At 70.6% G+C, this 10,082-nt stretch overlaps 1 protein-coding gene across 1 annotated transcript; it reads left to right on the top strand.

Moving 5' to 3' along the window:
* Positions 1-504: 504 nt before the first annotated feature.
* On the top strand, positions 505-8,228 carry LOC311613965 (refilin-A-like; the record flags this gene model as incomplete). The annotated part of the gene is made up of 3 exons (XM_084868457.1): positions 505-727; positions 7,148-7,257; positions 7,826-8,228. The coding sequence occupies exons 1-3, from the start codon at positions 524-526 to the stop codon at positions 8,226-8,228; spliced, it is 717 nt and encodes a 238-aa protein (XP_084724583.1). The 5' UTR covers positions 505-523.
* Positions 8,229-10,082: the final 1,854 nt, after the last annotated feature.

Genomic DNA, 10,082 nt, shown 5'->3' with positions numbered 1-10,082 from the left:
GGCCCCATCGGACCGGCTCTCACACACACACACACACACACACACACACACCCCCGCCTGCCCCAGCCCTGGCTCCCTGTGGGCGGGGCGGAGGGCGGGCTGCGGGGAGGCGGCGCCCATAAAGGGGGCGGCCGGGCGGGAGGTGCGGAGGGCGGGCTGCGGGCAGCAGAGGCCGGACCGGGCGGGCCCTCCGGGCGGGCGGGGAGCGGGGACCGGGCGCTGCCCGAGCGCCTCCTGGCTCTGCCGCAGGTCCCGGCGCAGCCCTGCCCCGCCGCCCCGGGCGGGCGGGGAGCCCCGAGGAGCCCGGGAGCCGGACGGGGAGCCCGGAGGAGCCCGGGAGCGGGGCGGGGAGCCCGAGGAGCCCGGGAGCCGGACGGGGAGCCCGAGGAGCCCGGGAGCCGGACGGGGAGCCCGGAGGAGCCCGGGAGCCGGACGGGGAGCCTGAGGAGCCCGGGAGCCGGACGGGGAGCCCGGGAGCTGGACGGGGAGCCCCGAGGAGCCCGGGAGCCGGCCCGCGCCCACCATGGTGGGCCACCTGCATCTGCAGGGCATGGAGGACGGCGCCTCGGAGCGCGGCCGCGAGGGCCTGCTGGACAGCCCCGACTCCGGGCTGCCCCCCAGCCCCAGCCCCAGCCCGCCCCCCTGCGCCCCGGAGCCCGGCCCCCCGGCCCCGGGCGCGGGGGGCGCCCCCTGCGGGCCCCCGGGACCCGCCGGCGAGGCCGGAGCGGTGAGTGCGTGCGGGGAGGGCCCGGCCGCGGGAGGGTCCGTGCCCGTCCCCCCCCCCCCCCGGGACCCAAACGCCCAGACCGCCCCCCCCTCCAGCCCAGCGACCGGGACTCTCCCGCCTGGGCCCCCCGGGGAGGGCCTCCGACGGGGGCAGGGAGCGGGGCGCGGACCCCGAACCCACAGAGGCCGCCCTCCAGGGGCTTGGCCCGGCCCGGCCCCGGACAGACGCCACAGGTCCCCGGCCCCGCGGCCAGCTCGCCTCCTTTCTTTCTTCTTTCTTTTCTTTCTTCCCTTCTTTCTTTTCTTTCTTCTTTCTTTCTTTCTTTCCTTCTTTCCTTCTTTCTTTCTTTCCTTCTTTCCTTCTTTCTTCTCTCTCTCTCTCTCTCTCTCTCTCTCTCTCTCTCTCTCTCTCTCTCTCTCTCTCTCTCTCTCTCTCTCTCTCTCTCTCTCTCTCTCCCTCTCTCTCTCTTGTGGGCGGTGCTGGGGGACCCGGCTGCCTCCTGGGGACTGAGTGGGGCTCCGGGCGGGCACCCGGCTGGGCGGCTGGACTGCGACCGGGAGGCCTCCCCGGGCGAGTGGAAAGGGGGTCCTCACACCCGCGGCTCTCCCCTCCCTGCCGGTTCTGCACGCTGACCTCCGGGCCTGCGGGGGGTGTGAGTGTGTGCGTGTGCGTGTGCGTGTGTGTTTGTGTGTGTGCGAGTGTTTGTGTGTGCATGTGCCTGTGTGTGTGTGTTTGTGTGTGTGCATGTGCCTGTGTGTTTGTGTGTGTGTGTGCATGTGCCTGTGTGTTTGTGTGTGTGCGAGTGTTTGTGTGTGCATGTGCCTGTGTGTGTGTGTTTGTGTGTGTGCATGTGCCTGTGTGTTTGTGTGTGTGTGTGTGCATGTGCCTGTGTGTTTGTGTGTGTGCGAGTGTTTGTGTGTGCATGTGCCTGTGTGTGTGCCTGTGTGTGTGCCCGTGTGCATCTCACAGGACTCCGGCCCGGGCACTGTCCTGGGCCTGGCAGGTCGCCTGGGGCCTTGGGGGCCGTGAAGCCTCCCCCACCTGACGCCCGGGAGGCGACAGCATGGAGGTGGGTCCCGGGGGCCCCAAATGTGGCCTCAGGCAGCCTGGTTTGGTGGGCCCGGCCGGCCTGGCTCAGGGGCTGAGCGTCGGCCAAGGAGCCAGGAGGTCCGGGTTCGATTCCCGGTCAGGGCACACAGGCTGGGGTTGTGGGCTCCATCCCCAGTGGGGGGCGTGCAGTTGGCAGCCGGTCTATGATTCTCTGTCATCATGGCTGTCTCTCTCTCTCTCTCTCTCTCTCTCTCTCTCTCTCTGAAATGAGTAAGAATATGTTTAAAAACAAAGCCCCTTCACTGTGGCTTTAATTAAAATAAACAAGCACCTCCCGGTGTCTCTCCCGGGCAGCCAGGTTCGGGGCCTCGGTCTCAGGCCACAGCCCGCGGTGCACTCGGGGAGCGTGGATCCGGTCCCCCTCGGGCCGGGGCCGGGGCCGGGGAAGCAGGAGGGTGGGGGGACGGCTGTTGCGGGGACACTGGCCCTGCAGGTCCCTCCAGGCGCCGCGGCCGGGGGGCGCCAGGCAGCGGTCCCGCTGGCACCGGGGGAAGAGGGACGGGGGACAGGTCCCCTGATCGTCCCGCTGACCCAGAATCCTCCGGGAGGAGTGCCTTCCGGGCGCTCCAGCCTCCCGGGGCCGGGCCGGGCCTGCCGAACCGTCACCCGAGCCCGTCACCCGATCGCTCGCTCCATCACCTCAGCGGAGGCTGTGCTCGGATTCCGGGGGGGGGGGGGGGGGCGGGGGTGCAGGCGGCCAGGCCCCAGGTCACCCCCGGGACAGGGCGCGGGGTCTGGCTCTGGGCCTCCACCCTCGGACCCTGTGTTCTCCCGCTTCCCACCGGGAGCTCCCGGAGGGCGTCTGTCCGTTAACAAACAAGACGCACCCCAGCTGGTTGGCTCAGTGGGCAGAGCGTCGGCAGGCAGGGTCCCGGGTTCGATCCCGGTCAAGGGCACGTCCCTCGGTTGCAGGGCTCGGTCCCTGGCCCCGGTGGGGGCAGGTGTGGGAGGCAACCCATCCAGTGTCTCTCCCACATGGATGTCTCTCTCTCTGTCGCTCTCTGTCTCTGTCTCTCTCCCTCCCTCTCTTCCACTTTCTCTAAACACCGACAAGAAATATCCTTGGGTGAGGATAAATAATAAATAGGAAGTGGAGCCGTTTAAAAACCAGAAAGCAAAGTGCCCGTGAGCCAGTGTGGCTCTGAGCTGCTTTTAACAGAGAGGAAAGGGCTGCCCTGGGCAGCTCCTCAGCCGGGGCCTGCCGCCGGCCGCCCCCGCCCGGTCCCGAGGGGGCGCCCCTGCTCCCGTGAGCTCCGGGGTCCCCCCTGCTCCCGTGGCTCCCGGGACACTTTCCGGCGCAGACGAGGGCGCCTCGGGGTGGGATGGAAACCTGGCCGGCGGCCAGTCCGAGAGGGCGGCACGTGCCAAGGTCCTGGGGCAGGAGGGACGGGGGTCCCAGGAGTGGCGAGGCGGCCGGACGGCCGAGGCCGGAGGGTAAGATCCGCTCAGTTTCTCCCCGTGTGCTCTCGTTCTTTGTAAAAGGTGCTGAGTTCCCGCGCTCCCCAGGGTAGAATCCCGAATCGGAGGCTCGCCTGAGAGGCTGGGAGGCCGGGAGCAGGCGGGGCCGGGCTGTCCTGCAGCCCCCTACCCCCCCCGCCCCCCCGCCCCCCCGCCACGGCTGCCGGGCCGGGAGGGCTTTGCCCGAGCGGCATCTGCCCGCAAATACTTCAGCCGGGCGGGCCCGGGCGCCGGCCGCCGGGTGCGCCGTCTGAGCCCCTCGGCTCCCGGCTGGGCCTGCACCTCCTCCCCGGCCCGCCCGCCCGTGGTGGGGGCCTGGGTGCATGGGGGGGGGAGACTAGCTGTGCCCCAGCTCCCTGCCCCCCCGTACGTGGAGGGGCAGCCACCACCGGGGGGGGGGGGTAAGGACGGCCGCTGCAGGCCCACCCTCCCGCTGCGGCCCGTCACAGGTGGAGTGTGTGTCTGAGGACAAAGGAGGAGGGACGGGTAGATGAGCGGGCGAACAGACGGATGGATGGACGGATGGACAGATGGATGGACAGATGGACGGATGGATGGACAGATGGACGGACGGATGGACGGACAGATGGACGGATGGATGGACAGATGGACGGACAGATGGATGGACAGATAGACGGACAGATGGACGGACAGATGGATGGACAGATAGATGGACGGATGGACAGACAGATGGATGGATGGACAGATGGACGGACGGATGGATGGACAGATGGACGGACGGACGGATGGATGGACAGATGGACGGACGGACGAATGGACAGATGGACGGACGGATGGATGGACAGATGGACGGATGGATGGACAGATGGACGGACGGATGGATGGACAGATGGACGGACGGACGGATGGACAGATGGACGGACGGATGGATGGACAGATGGACGGACGGATGGATGGACAGATGGACGGATGGACGGATGGATGGACAGATGGACGGACGGATGGACAGATGGACGGACGGATGGATGGACAGATGGACGGACGGACGGATGGACAGATGGACGGACGGATGGATGGACAGATGGACGGACGGATGGATGGACAGATGGACGGACGGACGGATGGATGGACAGATGGACGGACGGATGGACGGACAGATGGATGGACAGATGGACGGACGGATGGACGGACAGATGGACGGATGGATGACAAGCTCCCAGGTGTGTCCCTGGGTGAGGGAGATTGAGCCAGCTCAGGGGGAGGGCCCTGGACCGCTCCTGCCCCCTCCCACCGATGGGGGCTCCGCAGGCCGTGGCAGAACAAGGTCAGACTCCCTGGCCCCCGTGGGGTGGCGGTGGACACGAACGTGGCTGTGTGTCGCCACGTGTCCCCCTGGCCGTCCCCGCGTGGCCCCGCGCTCTCCGCGCCTGCCCCGTGGGCCGTGCCCACCCAGCCGCCAGGCAGCGCGCCCGCGGGCACCTGTGTGTTTTTCCTGCCGGCGCGGTGTTTATCCTCGGGGAGGGCGCGGGACGGGGAGGGCGCGGGACGGCGAGGGCGCGGGACGGCGGCGCGAGATGGGCGGGCCTGGGGGGCTCCTCCTCAAACCCCTCCCCCGCTGCCCCCACGCCCACCTGCTCCGGCCTCCGGGGGGCGCTCCTGCCCGGGAGGGGCTGGAGGCTGTGGGCCCTCCGGGGGCCGGGAGGGTGGTGCCGGGGAGACGGGAGTCCCCTCAGCTCTCGGCTGCTCTGAGCCCGGGACCCACGTGCTTGCCCCACCCCCAGCCCCAGAGCCGCCGGGGACCTCAGGGTCCTGCCGGGCCCCCAGGGGCTCAGCCCCTTTTTACAGATGGCCCTCTGCATGCCCTTCCCCCGGCAACAAGAATCCCGGCCTCCCGCCGGCGTGGCTCCGTGGCTGAGTGTCGACCTGTGAACCAGGAGGTCAGGGTTAGATTTCCGGTCAGGGCACAGGCCCGGGTGGCGGGCTCCATCCCCACTGTGGGGCGTGCAGGAGGCAGCCGGTCCACGATTCTCTCTCCTCATCGGTCTCACTCTCTCCCTTCCTCTCTGGCATCAATTTAAAGGGAAGAGCCCGGGCTCAGTTGGCTGCAGGGCCGTTCCGCTAAGCCTCCCGGGGGCCCCGGGCTGTGAGCGCCTGTGTGCCCCTCCGTTCCCCCCCCATGACTCCTATCCGAACGGCCCAGCCGTCGAGGAGCACCCGGTTCGGGGGCCCAGGCCGCCTCCTGGCTGTGCCGGGCGCTCCCGGTGCCCACCCTCCGGCTGGCGGGAGCCCCGGGCCCCGGGCCGTAGCGCTGTTGCCACGGCCCCTCGGCGAGGGCCCCGCGGGCAGCCCGGCCCCGGCGACTTCCGGAGCGCCTGGCCGCCAGGCCCTGGATGCCAGCCTGGTCTGGGGCGCGCCGGCTCCGGCCGCTGGAAAGCGGTGCCCAGGGCTGCGCTGCCGTGCCAGGCCGTGGAGGGGCCTGTGTGCCTGCTGGCGGCCGGCCCGGAGCCAGAGCCGCCGGCGGGTGGCGGCCGTCACGCCGGCCGGAGGTCTGCTCAGGCCGTGCTGGGGTTCGGCCGTTTCTCTGGCCCCGGGGGAGGGGGCCCCGGGGCTCTGCCTCCCGGCTCCGGAGCTGGGATGATTGTTTTCAGGGGGGCGGGGAGGGCATCCACCCGAAGAAACAGCCCCAAACACCTCAGCACCCGTGTTCCCGTCCCCTCGCGTGGCTGGTCTTCCTCTCGGCGCCTCTGCGGCCACACACGGCCCCTTTGGACCAGGGCCCGGGGGGCACCAGGCGGCATCCGGCCCACACAGCCACGCAGTAGGCGCTCAGCGTGTTCTGTAAACTGAGGCCAGGGCCGTGCCGCTGGGCCGGTGTGGGCGGGGCGGGGCGGGGCACCATGGGAGACGCGGGGAGCCTCTGAAGCTCGGCTTTGTTTTGTTTTGTTTCTGGGGCTGCTGGCTGTAAAGGCCGGGCCGGGGCTGAGTGAGGGGAGTGAGCTCGGAGGACCTCACCGGCACCGGCACCACAGCAGCTGCCGCGTCCCTGCGCCCCGGCCTCGGGTCCCGCACGCGGTGCAGGCGGAGGGACGAGGACCTGTGGGTGTCGGGCCGCGGACACAGGCGCAGGAGCGGAGGCGGGTCCGGACGGGCCGGGTCCCGCGGAGCCGGGAGGCTGCCCACGGCCCCTGAGGTCCCGGGGCAGGAGGCCGGTCAGAGCGCTCCCCTTCCGGGCCGGCCCGGGGCCGGGGGCCGCCGGTGACCAGTGCCCGACCCCCAGAGTGAGGGCAGCGCTCAGGCACGTGGGGGGGGCCAGGCCTGCGGTTTGGGGCCGACAGGCAGCAGGCCGGGGCTGGAGGGTGCGGGCGGCCCTCGTGTGTGTGTGTGTGTGTGTGTGTGTGTGTGTGAGAGTGTGTGTGTGTGTGTCTCTGTGTGTGTGTGTGTCTGTGTGAGTGTGTCTGTGTGTGTGTGTGTGTGAGTGTATGAGTGTGTGTGTATGAGTGTGTGTGTGTGTGTGTGTGAGTGTGTGTCTCTGTGTGTGTGTGTGTGTGAGTGTGTGTATGAGTGTATGTGTATGAGTGTGTGTGTATGAGTGTGAGTGTGAGTGTGTCTGTGTGTGTGTGTGTGTGTGTCTCTCTTTGTGTGTGTGAGTGTGTGTGTGAGTGTGTCTCTGTGTGTGTGTCTGTGTGTGTGAGTGTGTCTGTGTGTGTGTGAGTGTGTGTCTGTGTGTGTGTGAGTGTGAGTGAGTGTGAGTGTGTCTCTGTGTGTGTGTCTGTGTGTGTGTGTGTGAGTGTGTCTGTGTGTGTGTGTGTGTGTGAGTGTGTGTGTGTGTGTGAGTGAGTGTGTCTCTGTGTGTGTGTGTGTGTGTAACAATACCCATGGCTCTCCCCGCAGCCCCCACCGCCCTCCCTGAACCCCCCGGCGCTGGCGCTGCGGCCCCGGCTGCGGCCGGTGTTCTTCGGTGAGGGCATCGAGGTGAACCCGGAGCCGGCCCACGAGATCCGGTGAGCGGGCCCTGCGGCGGGCGGGCACAGGGTGAGCCTGAACTCGGGGCGGGGGCCGGGCTGGGGCTCCACAGCACCCCTCCAGCCCCTCTGTGTGCTGGTGTAAGGACCCTCCCTGGCACCTGGGGCCCCTTTCCCCGGGCACCCCAGCACCCCGGGGCACCCCGTGTTCCAGCAGCTAATCCCCCCGTATCCCCGGAAGAGCCCGCGCAGCAGCGGGCCCAGTTTCGCACACCAACCCGAAATGTCCTTTTTGAGCGCATCACAGACCATGTATTTTTACTGATTTAAGGGAGAGAGAAACATCCAGAATGACAGAGAATCACGGACCGGCTGCCTCCTGCACGCCCCCCACTGGCGATGGAGCCCGCACCCGGGGAATCGAACCCTGGCCTCCTGGCTCCCAGGGCTCACCCCGCGGGGAGGCACCTCTGTGGCCAGCTCAGGACCGGGCCGGGCCGCGCTGCCTCTCCTCCCGGGGCCCTCCTGCGACCCCAGGCCCTGACTTTTACAAAGAACCCGGATGGGGCCCAGCCCGCGGCCTGGCTCACCCGCCCCTCTCCCCCAGCTGCAACTCGGAGGTCCGCTACGCCTCGGAGCAGCACTTCCGGGACAAGGTGGAGTACGGGCCGGTGCCCACCGTCACGGCCTACAGCGAGACCATCGTGGCGGCGCCCAACTGCACGTGGCGCAGCTACCGCAGCCAGCTGACCCTGGAGCCGCGGCCGCGCGCGCTGCGCTTCGCCTGCACCGCCATCATCTTCCCCAAGCGCGCGCGCCGCTCCTTCCGCACCACCCTGCTCTGCGGCGGCCGCGCGCGCTTCTCCGCCAGTGTGCAGCTGCGGCCGGGCCCCCCGGAGCCCCCCGGGCTCCCCCCGCCGCCCCCCGGGCTCCCCCCGCCGCCCCCCGGGCTCCCCCCGCCGCCCCCCGGGCTCCCCCCGCCGCCCCCCGGGGTCCCCCCGCCGCCCTAGCGCCCCCCGCAGCCCGGGCCGCGCGCGCTTCTCCGCCAGCGTGCAGCCGGCCGGCCGCGCCCCCAGAACCCCCCACCGTCCCCCGCGGCCCCGGAGCCCCCCGCGGCCTAGAGCGCCCCGCCAGCCGCTCCGCCCGGCCCGGGGGAGCAACACCTGGTCCACGGGCCCCGGGGCAGGCGGCCGGGAGGCGCGCACCGGGGCCGGGAGGGCGCGCACCGGGCGGGGAGGGCGCGCACCGGGGCGGGGAGGGCGCGCACCGGGCGGGGAGGGTGCGCACCGGGGCCGGGAGGGCGCCGGAGCGGAGGCCGGGAGCGCCGGTGCAGAGTCCGCCCTGCAGGCGCCCCACCTCCGGCCACGCAGGGACTTCCCATCGGGACCGCGGACACGGCCTCGCCGGGGCCACGGAGGCGCTGAGGGTCCTGCACTGCCCATGGCCTCCCCTGCGCCGGCCCGGCCGCTGGTTCCGAGGCTGCCGGTTCCGAGGCTGCGGGGCTGGGCCGCCCTGACCCGGCGGGGGCTCTGCAGGGACTGGACCGCGGGGAGAGGAGGCTCCGGCCGCACGCGGGGCGGGGGGCGCACAGGCGGGCCGCCCGCACAGACGCCCCAGGAGCCGGAGGGGCCGGGGAGTCGGGGCTCCCGCCCCCTCCCCTGCGGCCCCGCCCCCCAAGGCAGAGGCCGGCCCGGCGCCCGGGCGGGAGCGGGGAGCGGAGGCGCTCAGTGGGACGCTCGGAGCGTGTTCTCAGAGACGCTCCCAGGAAAGAAGTAACTTAACAGTCGGAATCTTAATAAAATGTGCAAACACAGAGGCTCCCTCTTGTGCCAGACCCTGGGGCCTGGGCGGTGGCGAGGCGGAGGGGGTTTCCTGGGCGGGTCCCTCTCCTCTGCTCGGGGCCCTGCCCGTGTGACAGCCTTTGGGGGTGCGCCTGCCCCCCCCACACAGGCCGGCCTCACACGCAGAGGCCAGGCCCCCCGGCTCCGGTCGGGGGGCTCCAGGAGGCCGGGGGGACTCCCAGGAGGCCCGGGGGACAGTGGCAGTGGATGTGGGTGTCTGACGCAGAGGTGGTGGGAGGGACACACCTAGCAGGCCGTGGGGTCTGGGGCCCCCCGACCCTGGACCCTGGCCGCTGGCCGCTGGCAGCGCGTGAAGGACAATGATGGACGGGCCCCGAGGCCCAGGCACCTGGGTGCTCCCCACCCTGAGGTCTCTCCTCCCAGCCTCCCCAGCTGTGTCCCCATCCCCTGGAGGGGGCGTCCTCGGGGTGCAGAGGTTACGGGGCTGACCCCCGCTCCCCCGGGGAGGGGCCCGCTGGCTAGGAAAAAGGGACGTGACTCTCTCTCCGCCTCGGTGGCGGGGCACCCGGCCTGGCCGCCCAGGCTCTGGGTGGGAGGGAGGGGTTAGGGAGCGGTCAGTGTTCAAGCCCCTTGACCTTGAGCCTGTGGTGCAGCCGGACCTTCCGGGGCGGGCCCGCGCCTCCCCCCACGCAGGCGAGTGAGCACGCCCAAAGGTGCCTGCGGCTCCGGCCCAGGGGCCCGCACCCCGCCTGCCTGTCTGGGGTCACCCGCCAGCCGCAGGGCAAACCCAGCGGGCTCCCCACCTCCCCCAAAACGGGCCCCACCCCTGGCCTGGCCGGGCCCCGCCTCCAGGAATGACACGGACACACACAGGTAGGTGCCGTCTGCAGCCAGCGGGAGTGTGTGTGTGCATGCTGTCCGAGTTCCGCCTCCGTCTTCACCGTGACCCTGTGAGGGACCGGAGACCCCAACGAGGAGGCAGCACTGGCCCAGCCCCAGCCCCGGCACAGCCCGTGCGGCCCAGAGCGAACCCCGGTGCTCAGCAGCCCCCTGGGCTGTCTC

This window comes from Pipistrellus hanaki (genome assembly GCF_964339955.1).
Source record: "Pipistrellus hanaki genome assembly, chromosome: 19".
In the NCBI taxonomy this organism is placed as follows: Eukaryota; Metazoa; Chordata; class Mammalia; order Chiroptera; family Vespertilionidae; genus Pipistrellus; species Pipistrellus hanaki.
The sequence above is the reverse complement of the archived record's forward strand: the minus strand, read 5'-3'. Positions and strand labels throughout refer to the sequence as shown.